The 18,532-nt window shown below is 36.1% G+C and overlaps 1 protein-coding gene and 1 pseudogene across 7 annotated transcripts in view; one reads left to right on the top strand and one right to left on the bottom strand.

Moving 5' to 3' along the window:
• Positions 1-18,532, bottom strand: part of CEP350 (centrosomal protein 350) — a 154,695-nt gene that overhangs the window by 79,651 nt on the left and 56,512 nt on the right. For all 7 annotated transcript variants that reach the window (XM_059146956.1, XM_059146962.1, XM_059146961.1 and 4 more), the window contains 7 exons: positions 10,429-10,615; positions 7,841-8,061; positions 7,325-7,488; positions 3,897-4,007; positions 3,109-3,249; positions 1,040-1,176; positions 125-247 (listed from right to left, as the gene is read on the bottom strand). In XM_059146956.1, the coding sequence (XP_059002939.1) occupies positions 125-247; positions 1,040-1,176; positions 3,109-3,249; positions 3,897-4,007; positions 7,325-7,488; positions 7,841-8,061; positions 10,429-10,615 (1,084 nt within the window). The remainder of the gene's footprint in view (positions 1-124; positions 248-1,039; positions 1,177-3,108; positions 3,250-3,896; positions 4,008-7,324; positions 7,489-7,840; positions 8,062-10,428; positions 10,616-18,532) is intronic.
• On the top strand, positions 13,207-13,456 carry LOC131815186 (small ribosomal subunit protein eS27-like; annotated as a pseudogene).

Below are 18,532 nucleotides of genomic sequence, written 5' to 3'. Positions count from 1 at the left end.
ATAAGGGATGTCAGAACTTTGAAGGAAAGACACTATTTCATTTAAAGAAATGAGATTAAGAAGTAAAAAGAAAAAGCACTGTTTAAGTCATTCACCACACTTTACTAAATTAAAGTGTTTTCACCTTCGATCATGATTCTTGTATCTTGAAGACTCAGAATAACTATCGTATGAAGGGGAATACTTCTGATGTTTTGAATCAAGGGTCCCTTCTTTACTCTGAGAGGCTGAAACAGATGGACTTTTCCTGCAAAGAAAATAAAAACTGATTAAACATTTAAAGTCTCTCATAAGAGAAGGATTTTAAATGCCATTTAACATTGAGATAAAATCTTGAATAGAAATTATGAAATAGCTATGACAAAGTTTTTAAGAAAGGCATTCACTCATAAAAAAGAGTATCTTTTGCTCTGTGAGAAATAAACACAAATCACCCCAAGGATCAGTAAATGTGAATAGGGACTTAAAATCTATGAATTAGAGACAGTCAAAATGTGATGTAAAAAGAGACACACAAACATGATCACATCACCCAGGCTGCCTAAAAAATTGACTCTTCTTTGTTCCAAGAATAAACTCCAAAATCCTCAAGGTCTGCAATGTCCTACGTCATCTGAGCTGTGCATCATCTCCCACCATTTTCCCCTTTGTTCTCTGCTCGAATCACATTCTTCCCTCATTTTCTCCTCCTACATTTGTATGTACTGACCTGCCAATCTTTATCTGCTTTACATCACTGACTCCTTTCCATCCACTGGATCTCACCATAAGCTTTCCTTCCCCAGGAAACCTTTCTCTAATGTCGCTATACCCCCAGGCTATTCAAATCCCTTCATTTTAGATCTTTGAGATGTATGTTCTTTTCTCTCATAACACATGTCTCAGTGTGTAAGTGTTCATTCATTTCAGTGAATATTTGATTACAGTATCTATCTTCCCCACCACACTGTATGCCCATAACTATACTCCTAGCGCCCATGACAGGGCCTGGGACATAGTAGATACTCATTGCATAGTTGCTGAATGACTGAGTATTAACCTATCCGTTTCAGCTCTGGTCCTCATCTGTTTCACAAAGTCTGGAGCATGCTGTCGTTGGTGGTCATATAGCGTTGTCAGGGGAGCTCCGGAAGCAGTGATGGCATCTGAGATATGAGTTCGAGTCAACTCTGCCATCTAAATAAGAACACACACAAGGCAAAAGTAGATGTGAAAAAAAAAAAATCACAGAAAACTGAGAAGGAGCACAGTGTCTTCGAAAGATCACTGGATTAAGAGCAAGTAAATTCCATTGTAAGAGGTAAAACACTGGGGGCAAGTCATTTAGATTCTTTAAGTCTCACAAAGCTTCCTTATAAAAATAAAAAGTTGGATGGACTACCTGGTTTCTAAGTTTCATCTAACTACAGCAGCCTATAAATTAAAACAAAATCTTCAGGTAATATAATAAGTCATTATAAACCAAAAATAAATCTTCTATAAGAATCAACTCAATTTCTACTTCCTATATCTGTTTTGACCTACAATGGGAGGTATCTTCCCTATTCACCAGTACTGCAACTGCTGCCTGTATTATGCATTTGGTGTTCATTCAATCACTGCCTTGACAACTTGAAGTGTGTTTGAAATCTTTGTTAATGTTGTCTAAAATTTTCTTAAGAGTCTATGCACAATCCCACAGAACCCAATCCAGGAGGTTCCTGGTCTTTTAATATTAATAACAAAATCATTTCACAAACAATCCTAGATTGTACCTGCTAATATAAACTGAAACTATAACTATAGACTATAATATCCCGTACACAGACAACAGTAAAACTATTTCTGGCTTTGTTCTTGGTACAGTAAAAGACAAGACACTAACATCACTGTAGGTAGAAAGGAACCATCTTCATACAAAGTAGATCAATGGCTTCCTGGGACCAAAACTGGGGACAGAACGGATAGGTGCATGAAGAAACTTTTTAGTGACGGAAATACAGTTGCCATCTGAACAACATGGGGGTTAGCGGAGCCAATTCATTAAGCAGTCGAAATTTGTGGATAACTTCTAATTCCCCCAAAGCTGAACTACAAAATAGCCTATTGTTGATTAGAAGCCATACCCATAACATAAACAGTTGATTAACACATATCTTATACATATGTACTTTATACTGTATTATTATAATAAAGTAGGCTAGGGGCACCTGGGTGGCTCAGTCAGTTGGGTGTCTGCCTCCAAGGTCATGATCCCAGGGTCCTGGGATCGAGCCCCACATTAGGCTCCCTGCTCGACAGGAAGCCTGCTTCTCCCTTTCCCACTCCCCCTGCCTGTGCTCCTTCTCTCTGTCAAATAAATAAATAAAATAATAAAATCTTTTAAAAAATAAATAAAGTAGGCTAGAGAAAAAAAATATTAAGAAAATCCTAAGGAAGAAAAATTACATTTATAGTACTGTACTGTATTTGTCAAAAATATTTTTGCATATAAGCAGACCCTCACAGTTCAAGCCCATGTTGTTCAAGAATCAACTGTATTCTATTTCTCAATTACGGTGGTGTTTATAGGGATGGACAGAGAGTTAAGAAAAGACAGAAATATATAGATATAGATATCTACATCTAATTAGATACCTATATATTTGTCAAAACTCATCAAACAATACACTTAAAATGGATATATTTTATAGTCTGTAAATTATACATCAATAAAATCAGTATATTTTTTTTCCCCAAAGATTTTATTTATTTGACAGACAGATATCACAAGTAGGCAGAGAGGCAGGCAGAGAGAGAGAGAGAGGAGGAAGCAGGCTCTTCTGCAGAGCAGACAGCCCGATGCAGGGCTTGATCCCAGGACACTGGGATCAAGACCTGAGCCACGCTGAGCCACCCAGGCGCCCGAAATCATATTTTTAAAAAGCCTACTCAAGGGCAGACATTTTAGAGTTCTCCATTTTTTCTGCCTCTGATCACTCACATGTACAACATACTGCCTCAAGTCAACAGTATTTGGCTCCCACTCAAAGTCACTAATCAAAAGTACATATTTGCTAGATGTTAGAAACTACAAAGACCAAATCTACTCAGACTGACTAAAAGAAAAGGGTCTCTCAATGGCCTTACTTCACAGATTTGGCGAGCCACGTCTGTGTTGAGGCGAGCAGTGTCTGCTTGGTGAGTGGCTATTTTACAAGTTGCTTCCTGCAGGACCTCTGCTACTTCCCTTTGTGATTTGACCACCTGCTGTAAGGATTCTGCATGGACCTGAAAATAAAAGAAAGTAAAAAGAGAACTTCTGTTATGCCTCAGTCTCTCCCCACTGCAAATTAGCTTTAATTTTTTTTTTTTTAAAGATTTTATTTATTTATTTATTTGACAGAGATCACAAGTAGGCAGAGAGGCAGGCAGAGAGAGAGAGAAAGGAGGAAGCAGGCTTCCTGCTGAGCAGAGAGCCTGATGTGGGACTCGATCCCAGGACCCCGAGATCATGACCTGAGCCGAAGGCAGCGGCTTAACCCACTGAGCCACCCAGGCGCCCCTAGCTTTAATTTTAAAATTGTTTTATGGCACAAATGCCTTGTAAAAAAAAATGTGGAGATTTCATGTCTTGAAATCTAGAGTTTAGAGTCTCAAAATTACTGCTGGAGTTTAATTTTTAACTCCACCATTCAAGAGCTGATGTTTCCTTAGACAATAAATACTATGTACCTCAGCTCCCACTGGGAATAAATCTTAACTCACAGGATTGCTACCAGAGTCAAATGACATGAAATTAACCCAAATGGCATAATGTACTAAAGCATTATTATATTTTTCCTTTTTCACTCGTAGATAATTAAAAGAAAACTGAAGTGACTCCAAAGATACAAATTTAGATTTATAGAACCAGTGCATGCTGCAAACGTAAGTACCTGAGCTGCTTTGTTTCGGGTTTCTTCTAATTGTCTCTGACACTCCAAAGCCTCTTGTTCAGCTTTCAATTTCAAAAGGGCCAAGTCTCTCTCATGGCGTTGCTGCTGTGCCTTCAAAATAAAAAAATGATCAACTATTAATTCTAAGATACTACACCATTTTAACACAGTGACGATATTACCCGTAATACTATTTTCTTAATTTTTTTGAAGCAACCTGTTAGAATTTCAAGGAAAGACAGCAAATAGAATAGCCCTCAACTGTTATCAAAATTTAATGACCACCTACTACGTGTCAAATAATGCAGTAAAATAAAAAATTTCCAAGGCACACAGGACTAAGAACTCATACAAAAAAGCTAGTTTTAAAGTAAAAGCTGCAGCGCCTAACTCTATAAGAGAGATTAAAATGTCCTATGTATAAAAATAAAGGTAACACTTCACAACTCAGAATTTTAGGACTCCTTTATTCTGGCTTTACAGGAGTAGTTTCATGAAAATATTGCCCCAGAAAAGGTCTCCTCACCAGGACCTTTTCTTTCCACTATTTCATATAACATTATCAATCAATTTATATTTTTTCATTTCTTCTGAAATTGTGCTAAATACAGGTTTTCTAAAGGTGGGAAAGACTGTATATAAAGTTATATAATGCCCTGTATAAATCTGGAAGCCCAGAATTATAACATATCTCTTAAATGGTAGAGAATCTCAGTGCTATTTTGGATTTCAAGGTAATGGCCACTGCCATGGGATCATTTCCCTAATCCAGTGATTTTTTTTTTTAAGATTTTATTTATTTATTTGACAGAGATCACAAGTAGGCGGGGGCCGGGGGGAGCAGGCACGCTGCTGAGCAGAGAGCCCAATATGGGGCTCGATCCCAGGACCCTGGTATCATGACCCAAGCTGAAGGCAGAGGCTTTAACCCACTGAGCCACCCAAGCGCCCCAATCCAGTGACTTTTAACCAAGCTCTTTTCAGTCCCTCCCCAGTCTCCATCAGGAAGATTTGGAAATGTCTGGGGGAGTTTTTGCTGTCCTGATGACCGGACAGCACTACTGTTATTTATTGGGAGAGGTACAGGAATGCTCAAACCCTTGCAAAGAATGGGATAGTTCCACACAAAGAATAGTTTTAATTATTTTGGGAAGAACAAATGCAAAACAAAATTGAGAAAAAATTATTTACAACAGCATCAGGAGACAAAATATTTAAGAATAAATTTTAAAATGTGTAAGATCTGTACACTGAAAATTACATTGCAGAGAGAATTATTTTTAAAACCTAAATAGATAAAGGTATCATGCTCACAAATTAGAAAATGCCATATTGTTAAGATGTAAATTCTCCCCCCAAACTGATCTACTGAATCAATGCCAGTCATATCAAAATCAACAAAAATAAAAAATCAGGCCCCCTCTTTTTTGGTAGAAGACAACAAACTAATTCTAAAAGCTATAGAGAAATGCAAAAACCTAGAATACCCAAAACCACTTTGAGGAAAACAAAACTGAAGTAATTACACCCTGATTTCATGACTCACTCTAAGAACATAGTTAAACAGTATGGCACTGGCATTAAGGATAGGCATATAGATCAATGGAAAAGAACAGAGTCCAGAAATAGACCTCCATATAAGTGATTACTTCATTGTTGGTAAAGGGGCCAAGATAATTTAAGTCTTTTTACGAAAATGTTGACGGAACAAATGAAAATCCAGATGGAGGAAAAGATGAACTCTGGTCCCTTCTTCACACTCCATAAGTAGATGGCTCACACACTTAATTAAATAAAATATAAAAGCCAAAACTATAAGAGCTTTTTAGAAAAACATAAAAAAAAAATCTTTGTTAAAGTATCTTAACATCTTAGGGTAGGCAAAGATATCTTAGAAAACAAAATGAACAGAAAAGAAAAAAATGAAAAACTGGATTTCATTAAAATGAAAATATTCTGCACTCAAAAAAAAAATACAGTTTAAAAATGAAAAGACAAAAATTTTTTTTTAAATTAAAAGGCAAGCTAAGGACTGAGAAACAGTATTTGAAATATATCTGAAAAGGACTTGTTTCTAGTTTCTATATGTAAAGGACTTCTATACAATCCTGTTATGAAACAGGCCAAAAATATGAAAGACATTCACAAAGATGATATACGAATGGTTAATAAGCACACAAAACGATTATCAACCTCATGAGTCATAAAAGAAATACAAATTAAAACCACAATGATACCAGTTCACACTCACTAGAATGCCTAGAATACCAATGACAGCAAAAATGTGGAGCAACTGGGACTCTCACAGATTGCTGTATAAGATAATACAACTACTCTGGAAAACAGCATAGCAGTTTCATATGAAGTTAAGCATATACTTTTACTTGACCCAAGCAATTACACTCCTGGGTATTAAAGCAAGAAAAATGAAAACACATGTTGAATACAGAGTTGTAAAAATATTCATATTTTTATGAATATGAATTCATATTCATAACAGAAATATTTATAATAGCCCCAAACTGGAAACAATACAAATGTACATCAAGAGGATAAACTGTGTTACACTGATCAATGGAATGTACTCAGCAAAAAAATAGTACGAACAAAACAATGGATACAACATGGACGAATCTTAAAAACATTATGTCACATAAAATAAGCTAAACACAACAAAGTACAAAGAACAGTTCCATTATGCCTGTTCTAGAACAGGCAAAAAATACTATGGTGATTAGGAATCAGAATGGTAACTGTCTCTGGGAGAGCAAATTAATTGAAAAGATCGTCCATGGGTGAACTGTCTGAAGCAACAGAAGTGTTCTATATTTTGATTAGGGTTGTCGTTACATTGATCAAAACTCCTCAAACTATGCACTTAAAATCTGTGTATTTTATTATATGTAAATACTAAATTTTTTTGTTTTTTTAAAGATAGCAACAGCAACTCCACATAAGAACACTGCTTCTACCTTTATTGGATTTTTGTTAGCTAAGGAAAAGTCCACATTATCCTAGCTTTATCAAATATCTGGAACTCAGAAACTTTTCTTTTTGGTACAAATAAAGCATTAAAAACAAAACAATAAAAAGTCAGTTATCTCTGACTTGTCAGCAAAAGAAAATATTGAGAATTGCTTGATTAGCTGATTTTCACAGTCATTTATAAAAACAGAGGAAGAGGAAAATGAAATATTTGAGAGACAATGACTTAATTATTGTTCTGCTACCAAATATTCTATGTTTAACTTTTTTAGTACTTTATATGACAGTTTTCCCCAGGGCTATTTATAAGACTATTTTTTTCTACTTGGCAAGTAAAAGTTTTATGTGCTAGTTTTGGTTTTTCACCTCATCATTGAAACTATTTTAAATACCAAAGAAAAGAGAAAAAGCACAGAAAGCTAAAGAGAAAATTCCACAAATACCTTTATGATCTGAGCCAGAGATACACTCTCCTGCTGAGCAAGTGATATGCCTCTAACTCTTTCCACATCTGACAGCTGGCGTACCGACTCCTCAATGGCACTCAAGTAACTGAGTTCTGCCGCCATACGGTGCTGGAGGCCAGCAGGAGAAAAGCGCTTAGAACCTGGAAGGCATAAGTGACTGTCAAATGTAAGAGAAACGACCTCTCAGATTTCTGAAATTCATTTTTCATCTTAAGAACCCAAACGAGCTTGCTTTCCACTGCAGTAAAGACTGACTTCTTATTAGCACAGTGTACATTTTCCAGGTGTGTTCTGACTTAGGCTGGCAAGGGGAAAAATCACCACTGTTGAGTGTTTCACGCTTTTCAGTATTTCTTTTCCTGTACAATTCTGAATACTTAAAAAAGTAATCACATTCATTTGATGCGATAACATCTTCCTATAGTTCGACTGAAAAGGGATTTTAAGGGATAGAAGTCGTATCTTGAATGACAACTGCACGGATCTACTTGCCTGATGTTGAAGCCGTCTCTGCAGTTGTTCTGCTGGCAGCAAGGTTCATATCGGTAAAAGATGCATTAGGCTTAAATCCTGCTACAGATGGAGGCGTTATTACCGAGGATTTAGATCTTTCTAATGAAGTTCCTGGAAGGTCAAACTGCAACAATTTCTGAGAACTTGGAGACAGGGGAGAAGTTGGAGTTTTCTGAGATCTTCCCTTGTCTGATGAGACACTAGAAGTTTTGTTTCATATAAAGACGTTAGAAAAAGGAAAACTATTTCAAGAGCCAGCTAAACAATTCATAAGAACAGCATATATTACATTCTTTATTGACATTTAAAAGGCTGTGACTCAGGCATTTAATCATTCAAACATCATCGCCATGTTGAATGAACTACCGAGTATGGCTCTCATTGCTAGACTTAAAATGGTGAATGAGCTAGGCACAAACCCTGCCCAAAATAATAAAACAGAAAAGGAGTTGCAATTAACCTGGCACTTAACTCTTTCTTCTACAATGTACATATATAATGAATCACTTATTACAGTATAAGGCAAAACTTTTAAAAATACATAGACCTCATATAGCAATAAAATTATAGCCATATATAAAAGGTAATGTCAAGCCTATCATTTAAAAAATGCCTTATAATCTATCTCTGAAAGAGAATAAAGTACCATTTTGTATTAAACATTAGAAATGACAAAATCCACTATCTCGTTATTCCTCTTAACCCAAAAATTCACAGTAAAAAAAATTTTTCCTACTAACCATCTCTAAGTACTTTCTTTATATGTACTCATTTGTTTTCATCTACTTCTAATGTTATAGTTCTTTCCTGAACTTTCTAAAAAAAGAAGTAACGTCTCATAAGCTGTCTGAAATAACTCTTAATGTATTTATTTCAATACAAGGCATATGTCTAGCTCCTCTCTGAGAAATTAGACTCATTAAAGTTACTGTTTCTCATAACAAAAAGATGCTGCCATGCACTAAACATTAATTTATTGAATAAATTACTTGAAGATACTTCATAAAACATGTTAGCACAGTTAACACATTTCTAACATAATAAAACAAGTTTACTTTTAGCTTTAATAAAACCAGGACATAGTTTTCAAAGATAAACATTTCTCTTAAACCCAGCATATAAATATTTGAATAAAAGTAGTCTTGAGAGGCACTCACTTGTTTACAAGTGACCTTTAATTTATTATTGATGATTTAGAGAACTACTATTTCTAATAGTCTGACAACCTCATTTATGGAATAGAAAATGAATTTATTACTTCTTTTACTAGATTTCCAAGAAAGAATTCCAACACAATATCAAAATCAAGTATGCCTGAATCTCAATTTTAGTTTTACAAGCTTAATTTGTATTTGATCTGCAGAGAAGATTCACCTAGACTAGCATTTCCAAAACTGCTTCCAACGATGTTAATAAATTTTCAAAAAATAAAAAGGACAGAAAAGTAAAGAGCTTGGGGACAGAGAATGGCTACAGCAAACTAAGTAAAGAAATAAATAAGTTAAATACTGTTTTAAAAATCTGAGCATCTCTTCATCAAAGCCTCAGATCATAGGTGAGGAAGGTGGCAGGGGAAGTCTAGTCTATAGTACAGGACATTTATCAAACTTATTTGGCTGTGAATTCTTTTTTAGAAATGTTTAACTTTGTTGATTTTGCGAAATAAATCATCAGAATATCTCTAAAGAAAGGTAAAGTTTTCTGACAAAAAAATTAAAATTCAATTTTAAATACAGTAATAATAGTATTAACAATATAAGATTTACAATATGAAAGCATTAAAGTTAATTATCTATATGTGACACCATATTAGAAAGAGCACACAGTTTTAAAAGAAAAAAATAAATCCATGTCTTCTCGGAGCTTAAACTTCCAGAAGGACAAAATTAGTGCAGCACATAAAAAGCCATGCAGACAAAGGAATAGAAACTGCACATGAAGCAATCACAAAAGATCATATATAAGCAACAGGCTCAGTGTATAATACTGTATGATATTAAAAAGAAGGGGAAAAGATAGTATGCAAGCTCTCTGTAAACAATATGAGAGTGAGATTTCAAAATCTGCTTGAGTCATCAAATAAGTTGAGAGAGAAGTTCACAGGAAGAAAGGTAATGAGACAAAAGGATGCTGTGTAGGTGTGTTGAAGGGGTGGATGAACAAAGATGAGGAGAAATGTAGAGAAAAGAAATGAGACAGTCAGTGGTAGCCTAGTGAAACACTTCAAATAAAGTTAAGTTCTTGGGAATTCATCTACAGAGCAGCTGTGAGCTCCCAAGGTAGCCTAAGGAGAGCAGCTGGTTGGTCCGAGGATTGATTCAAAATAACAACAGTGGTAATGGCAGTTAGAATAGAAAGGGGGATGGTGCTGGAGGCAAAGCATTCCTGAGAGAGGCTGTAATAGTTTAGGTAAGAGATGACCATATTCTAAAATATAAAGACCCCAACTATGAACAAAACTCCAAAGTCTCTTCAGAAAATATAGCATTTATTGAATGGATTCTCTGAACATCAATGATGCTATAACTTTAATTAAATATCAATTACAGGTATAAAATATACATTACCTTACAGAATGCCCAGAAAGATCCTCCAAAATGCTATCAGTGTCAAGAGTCTGCTCATAATCTTTAACAGAAAGTTTGCTACTGGTCCCAGATTTCTTTCCCTGATGAGAGTCACGTTCTGAGCCAGAGTGTACTTTGTCCTCATCAACAAGTGAGTTCTGAACATTTCCAGTGATTGAATCCAGACCTATAAAGCAAATTTCTTATAAAGCTGATTCCCAATGTCAGAAGCTACCAAGAAATAATTGATACCTGTATTTCAAGAAAGTAATGCAATGTACATATCAGACTTCTTTTAACATTATTTTTCATATATAAAATAAAGTAGTTCATCCTTCTGTTTCCATTTAAGAAGAATAAAGTTTCTTCCATTAACATCCCCCCACTTGCTGCTAAAAAATAAATTGCTAAATCGAATGGTAAAGAAGACAAGCATATTGAGTAAGAATGAAGTACTATTCTATCCCTATGAAAAAGTAACCAAAAAAGACTTTTTTTTTTTTTTAAAGATTATTTATTTATTTATTTGACAGAGAGAAATCACAAGTAGGCAGAGAGGCAGGCAGAGAGAGGAGAGGAGGAAGCAGGCTCCCTGCTGAGCAGAGAGCCCGATGTGGGACTCGATCCCAGGACCCTGAGATCATGACCTGAGCCGAAGGCAGCGGCTTAACCCACTGAGCCACCCAGGTGCCCCCCAAAAAAGACTTTTAAAGATAAAACCCAGAACTGGGAGAAAAATAGTATCGAATGCCAAATGAAGTATACAATCATTCTGAAAAACTTTTTGACAAGAACTACGTAATGTGTAACTTTAAAATATTTTGACCTGAATCTCCAACAATTGAAGAGTTGTCTAAATTACACAGAAAACAGTAACTTGATCATTAATTAACTAGCACTTTGTAATTTAAAATGCACTCATTTTAACTGTACAGTTGGTTAAGCAACTGCCTTCAGCTGAGGTCATGATCCTGGAATCTGGGGATGGAGTCCCACATCGGGCCCTCTGCTTCTCCATATGACCTTTCCCCCTCTCATGCTCTCTCTCTCATTGTCTCTTTCTCAAATAAATAAATAAAATCTTAAAAAAAAAAAAAAAAGGGTCTCATGACTCTTAAGTCTAGTGCAGCCCAATTTTATGTTTCAACAGCAACATGAGAAAACACTTGTTACATTTAAAAATAACAGAAAAAAGAAGAGCATATACACTTTAATGACAGCAAAAATTTTCTAATGTAGATATATGGTTAAAGATCCAAAGAAAATGAAAAAGGAAACAATTATGCTGCACACCCATGTTCACAGCAGCATTATTCACAGTAGCCAAAAGATGGAAACAGCCCAAGTGTCCTTCAACAGTGAATGAATAAACAAAATGTGGTATTTACATACAATGATATGTTATTCTGTCTTGAAGGACATTCTTTTTATTTATTTATTTTTCTGAGAGAGTACACATGCATGTGTGCGTACGAGAGGTGAGGGAGGCAGAGGCAGGAGAGAGAGAATCACAGGCCAAGGTGCTGAGCATGGAGCCCAAAGCTGAGCTTGATCTCAAAACCCTGAGATCACGACCAGAGCTGTAATCCAGAGTCCAATGCTTAACTGACTGAGCCACCCAGGTGCTCCAAAAGGAAGGACATTCTGATACACACTACAACACAGATGAATCTTTGAGCACATTATGCTAAAATAAGCCAATCACAAAAGGACTAAATTGTACGATCATACACTTATATGAAGCACCTAGTGTAGGAAAATTCATAAAGACACAAAGTAGACATTTGTTACCAGAGGCAAGGGGGAGAGGAAAATGAGTTATTACCTAGAGGAATAGAGTTTAAGCTGGGGATGATGAGAAAGTTTTGGAGATAGACAACAGTGACAGCTGCACAACATGAATGTACTTCATAACACTGAACTATACACTTAGCAACGGTTAAATTGCCTAGTCAAATTCAAAGACAACAAAGTAGAATGGTGGCTGCCAGGAGTCCAGTGAGGAGGGAGCCAACAACCGAGGAATGGGAAGGCAGTGTTTACTTAATGGGCCCAGAGTTTTACCATGGGAAGATAAAGAAAGTTCCAGAGATGGATATGATAATGGTTGCAAACAGTGAAAAACAAAACAAAACGAAAAAACCCAACCTCTCAATGCCACTGAACTGTACAGTTAAAATGGTTAAAATAAGGGGTAGAAGGTATTTGCAAAGGATATATTCAATAAGGAGTTAATATCCAAGATAGATAAGAGAACTGACTCAACTCACCACCAAAAACCACCCAAATAATCTTAGTTAAAAATTTATTTAAATAATCTTCCTTAAAAATTTAAATCTTATTTAAAAATAATAATCTTATTTTTAAAACCCTTATTTAAAAATCTTATTTAAAGGGGCTCCTGGGTGGCTCAGTGAGTTAAAGCCTCTGCCTTCAGCTTAGGTCATAGTCTCAAGGTCCTGGGATGGGCCCGCATGGGGCTGTCTGCTCAGCGGGAACCGCATGGGGCTGTCTGCTCAGCGGGAAGCCTGCTTCCCCGCCTCTCTCTGTCTGCCTCTCTGCCTACTTGTGATCTCTCTCTCTCTCTCTCTGTGTCAAATAAATAAATAAAATCTTAAAAAAAAAAAAGTGTTTGGGTGGCTCAGTCAGTTAAGCATCCAACTCTTGATTTCAGCTCAGGTTTTGACCTCAGAGTTGTGAGTTCAAGCCCTGCATGCTGGATGTGGAACCTACTTTAAAAAAAAAAAAAAAGTGTGGTGATGACCTCCCCACGAGAACATGCTCCTCACAAAGGACCTCCTCCACCTTTCCAGAAGAGGAGAAGAGGAAGCATAAGAGGAAGCACCTAGTGCACAGCCCCAACTCCTACTTCACGGAGGTGAAGTGCCCAGGGTGCTAAAAAGTCACCACTGTCTTTAGCCAGGCACAAACAGTAGTTTTGTGTGTTGGCTGCTCCACTGTCCTCTGCCAGTCTCCAGGAGGAAAAGCAAGGATTAGAGGATGCTCCTTCAGACAGGGGCAGCAATAAAAGCACCCTGAAACAAGATGAATGGGAAACTATCCCAATAAACAGATTTTGTATTAAAAAAATTTAAAAAAAAAAACAAAATCAAAGAAAGAAAATAATATTTAAAATGGCAATTTTTATATTGGGTGTATTTTACCACATAAAAAATAAACTAATAAATAAATATACTCTGCTATAGTGACAGTAATTGGATAACAACTTTTCATTAAAATTTAGTTTAGGGGCACCTGGGTGGCTCAGTGGGTTAAAGCCTCTGTCTTTGGCTCAGGTCATGGTCTCAGGGTCCTGGGACAGAGCCCCAAGTCGGGTTCTCTACTCAGCAGGGAGCTTGCTTCCTCCTCTTTCTCTCTCTGCCTGCCTCTCTGACTACTTGCAATCTCTATCAAATAAATAAGTAAAATCTTAAAAAAATAATAAAATTTAGTTTAAAAAAGGAAAAATGAAAAGTCATAGCATATGAAAAAATAAACAATTAGAGAAATGAAAACCACCTCAAATAAGATACCATTTTTCATCATCAGATTAGCAAGTATTTTTAAAATAATAAAGTCTTGAGTGTTATTCAGCACACAGAGAAAAGGATACTTATACACTGTTTTCAAGGGAGTGCAAACTGATATTTTCTTTTTGGAGAACAACTTAAAATATACATAAAATAATTTTTGATCGCCCTTGACCCAGAAATTTCATCTCATTCATAGTAATTCATCCTAGGAACCTAGGTAAAGATGTGTACCATGAATTAGATATGCTGAACACATTACCACAAAAAGGTGGGGAGGGGGAGACACATGCAAATAATCTATATGATTATCCATCAGTTTGAATGGACTCTCTAATCTAAAACCTATTTATAATCCCTAGACTAAAAGCAAGTTATCAATACTGGATATCTCTAATTTTTTCATAATAAAAATGTATTTCTTTACTCATCTAATATTAGCCTTTTTAAAAAGATTTTATTTATTGGGGCGCCTGGGTGGCTCAGTGGGTTAAGCCACTGCCTTCGGCTCAGGTCATGATCTCAGGGTCCTGGGATCAAGCCCCGCATTGGGCTCTCTGCTCAGCAGGGAGCCTGCTTCCTCCTCTCTCTCTGCCTGCCTCTCTGCCTGCTTGTGATCTCTCTCTGCCAAATAAATAAAATAAAATCTTAAAAAAAAAAAAGATTTTATTTATTTATTTGATACAGAGAGAGATCACAAGTAGGCAGAACAGCAGGCAGAGGAGTGGGGAAACAGGCTCCCCATTGAGCAGAGAGCCTGATGCGAGGCTTGATCCCAGGACCCTGAGACCATGACCTCAGTCAAAGGCAGAGGCTTAACCCACTGAGCCACATAAGGGCCCCCATTATTAGCCTTTGAAAAGAAATACACAATTTAAAAACTGCTCTTCATTTCAAACAACCAAAATTTGTAGACAATACAAAAGACTATGCAAAAAGAACTGAACTCCAACCAAGGGATCTATACACAAAGGAAATATGTGCCACTACTTTAAAAGATTGCCAAATGAGGGGCGCCTGGGTGGCTCAGTCTGTAAAGCATCTGTCTTTAGCTCAGGTCATGATCCCAGGGTTCTGGGATCGAGTCCCGGGATCTCCCTGCTCCAAAAGAGTCTGCTTCTCTCTCTCTCTCTTCCTCTGCCTCTGTGCATGCTCACGCTCTCCCTCCCTCTCAAATAAATAAAATCTTTAAAAAAAATAAATAAAAGATTGCCAAATGAAAGTATATTTATAGGTTCCAAATTAAATTAAGATTAAAAAATTTTTTCTTATGATCACCACTATGATCTACCAACTACTTGCAGCCACGTTGGGAAGTTTTTATTCAGAGCAGGCAGATGCTACTTCTCACCACCAGATGGAGTATATACAACAAAAATTACACTAATTTTAGAACTTAGGGATAAAGGAGAAACTAAGTTTTAGATAATGCTGTATAAACTATAATACAATGGACACTGGGGAGGGTATGTGCTTTGGTGAGTGCTGTGAAGTGTGTAAACCTGGCGATTCACAGACCTGTACCCCTGGGGATAAAAATATATGTTTATAAAAAATAAAAAATTATTAAAAAAGAAATCTTAAACTACAATACATAGAAATTTTTAAGGCATTATGAGAGGAGATTAGGGAAACGGAAAGTCATAAAACACTACCTACACTTCATCTAATTATGTTTTAGATAACAATTTTTAAAAACCTATATTGAATCATATTGCTTATAGTTATATATTCAACATATCATGATATTTTAAGTTGTACAGTATATTATAGTAGAAGATAAACTAGATATAAGAATCAGAAGTCACAATCCAGACTGTGCCAATAACTAGTTGGTAACCTTAGGTTTGACACTAAAGAAAAAAAACAAAGCAAAACCACTGCAAAGTAAAAGAACTGAGTTAAGTTCAGCATTTCCCAAAATACATTCAGCTGAATTCGAAAGCATTAACATGCTGATGGAAGAAATGACTCTGTGGTCAAATAAATTTGGAAAATACTTCATACTGCAGCCTCATCCTCATCTAAAATAAACAATGCATGTTAGCATATTAGGAGTACCAATAAATCCCGCAGAAAACAAGCTGGTCTCACTCTAAAAGCATTTCCCAAATTTATGGAACCATGGAGCTCTTCTCTACTGAGAACACTTATGAAAGTGCTTATCCAAATGAAACAGTATTTCACAAGAAAAGACAGACATTGGCAAGTGCTATCAGAATGATGTCTAATTGCCACCAAAAACTTTCAGAACAATCTGCAAGAGAGTTATACTAGGTTAATGATTAAGTAATAATTTCTCCTAGCATTCTCATAATGGGAGCACAAAGTGGCATTAGCTTTCTGAGGGGTTATTTGGCAAAGTGTACCCAAATTCTGAACATGACATACTCTTTGCCCCACTACCTCATTCTAGAATTTCACCTTAAAGAAAAGAACCAGATCAATGCATAAAGATACATTTATAAGATATTCAATGCAGCAGTGTTCATAATAGAAAAGAAGAAATACAATAGCCTAAACGTCTAACAATTTGGTAAATAAATTATACCAAAATAATAAAACACTGGCTAGTCTTTGCAAGGGTGATTCATATTTACTGACAGAGAAAGAGCATGTAAACAACTGTGGTCCCTCATGTAACATTTCTTATTTACATATGCCTACAAATTATCTGGAAGGATTCTTACTAAAAATCTTAACATTTTACAGTCAACAGAAGGTCTATCACTTAAAAAACAACAACAACAACAACAACAACAAAAAAAAACCACAGGAAAAGAAAACAAGTGTTGGTGTGGATGTGAAGAAGCTGGAGCCCGTGTGCATTGCTGGTGGAAATGTAAAATGCCAGAGCCACAATGGAAAACAGTACAACATTTTCTCAAACAGTTAAACACAGATATACCATTTGATCCAACAAATGCATACCTGGCTATAGATACAAAAAACCTGAAAGCAGGGACTCGCAACAGTTATTTGTACACCAATACTTATGTCAACATTGTTCACAATAGCCAAAAGGTGTAAACCAGAATGTCCATCAAATGATAAATGGATAAACAAAATGTGGTGTATTCACACAACAGAATATTATTCGGTCTCAAAAAGGAAAGACATTCTCATGTAAGTCAACACACAGATGAAACTTGAAAACATTATGCTATGAGCCAAACTAAAGGACAAATTTTGTATGATGCCATTATGTGGCATCTAGAAGTATCTAGTAATCAAATGCATAGAAGGTAGAACAGTGGTTTGCAGGGACTGGAGAACGGGTGGAAGGAAGAGTTAGTGGATACAGAGTTTCAGTATGGAATGATGAAAATGTTCTGGAGACGGATGGCAGTGATGTTGCACAGCAGTTGAATGTTTTTTAATGACAATGAACTGTACAATTGAAAATGGTTAAGATGATGGGGCACCTGGTTGGCTCAGCTGGTTAACCAACGCCTGGCCTTTGGCTCAGGTCATGATCCTGGAGTTTCCCGGAATAGGGTCTCACATCAGGCTCCTTGCTCATCTGGAAATCTGCTTCTCCCTCTGAACCTCCCCTCTCTTGTGCACTTTTTTTTTTTTTTTAAGATTTATTTATTCATTTATTTGACAGAGCGAGAGAGAGCATTAACAGTGGGAGCAGCAGGGAGAGGGAGAGGGAGAAACAGACTGCCCACTGAGCAAGGAGCCTGACATGGGGCTCGATCCCAGGACACTGGAGCATCTGAAGCATCTGAAGGCAGATGCTTAACCGACTGAGCCACTCAGGTGCCCTGTGCTCTTTCTTTCTCTCAAATAAATAAATAAAATCTTAAAAAAATAAAATGGTTAGATGATAAAGTTTATGTTATGTAAATTTTACCACAATTGTTAAAATAAAACAAAGTTCAAAAAACATTAGCATTGGTTATTTTCAAGTAGAGGGATTATAGGTGATTTTAATTTTTAAATAGTTTTCTTTTTCTTTTTATTTCTTTTTTTTTTTTCTGATTTCTACTCCCCTTGTGGTTTGTTTTGTTAAGTCAATGAACAATTTTTACAATTAGAAAAAACAATTTGGGGAGCAAAATTATTCCCTAGGGATCATCCTTTGAGTGTAAGAGGGCTTTTCCTAATTACTGTATCTTCTTATGTCTGGGCTTACAGAGCAAATTATAGCCAAGAGCAGAACTGAAGGGACTGATAGATGTTCTCTTCAATCATTCAGAATTACTTAAGAGTGCCAAAGGGCAGCTACAGTGGCCAAATACTGGCATGTATACATTCTATCTGTTAATTTCACATATACTTTCAAAATTACCACACAAAGCACCTACTGATACCACTTACTGATATCATCTTTATTTTAGAGATAAGAAAATTTGAGTACTTTTTAATTATGCTTGAAATGTACAGGATATACTCTAAAGTTTTTTTAAAAGCAGTTGCAAAACTAAATGATTTCATTTGTTTTTTAAATAAAGGGGTGTGTGTGCGTGTACATGGTTTTATGTATACACTGGAAAAACAGGCACAAAAATGTTAATAGTTATCTCTCAGCAGGGGAATCAGTGGGGACTTAAACTTCTTTTACAACT

The sequence above is a fragment of the Mustela lutreola genome, chromosome 14, assembly GCF_030435805.1.
Source record: "Mustela lutreola isolate mMusLut2 chromosome 14, mMusLut2.pri, whole genome shotgun sequence".
In the NCBI taxonomy this organism is placed as follows: domain Eukaryota; kingdom Metazoa; phylum Chordata; class Mammalia; order Carnivora; family Mustelidae; genus Mustela; species Mustela lutreola.
This window is presented reverse-complemented; position numbering and strand designations above follow the sequence as displayed.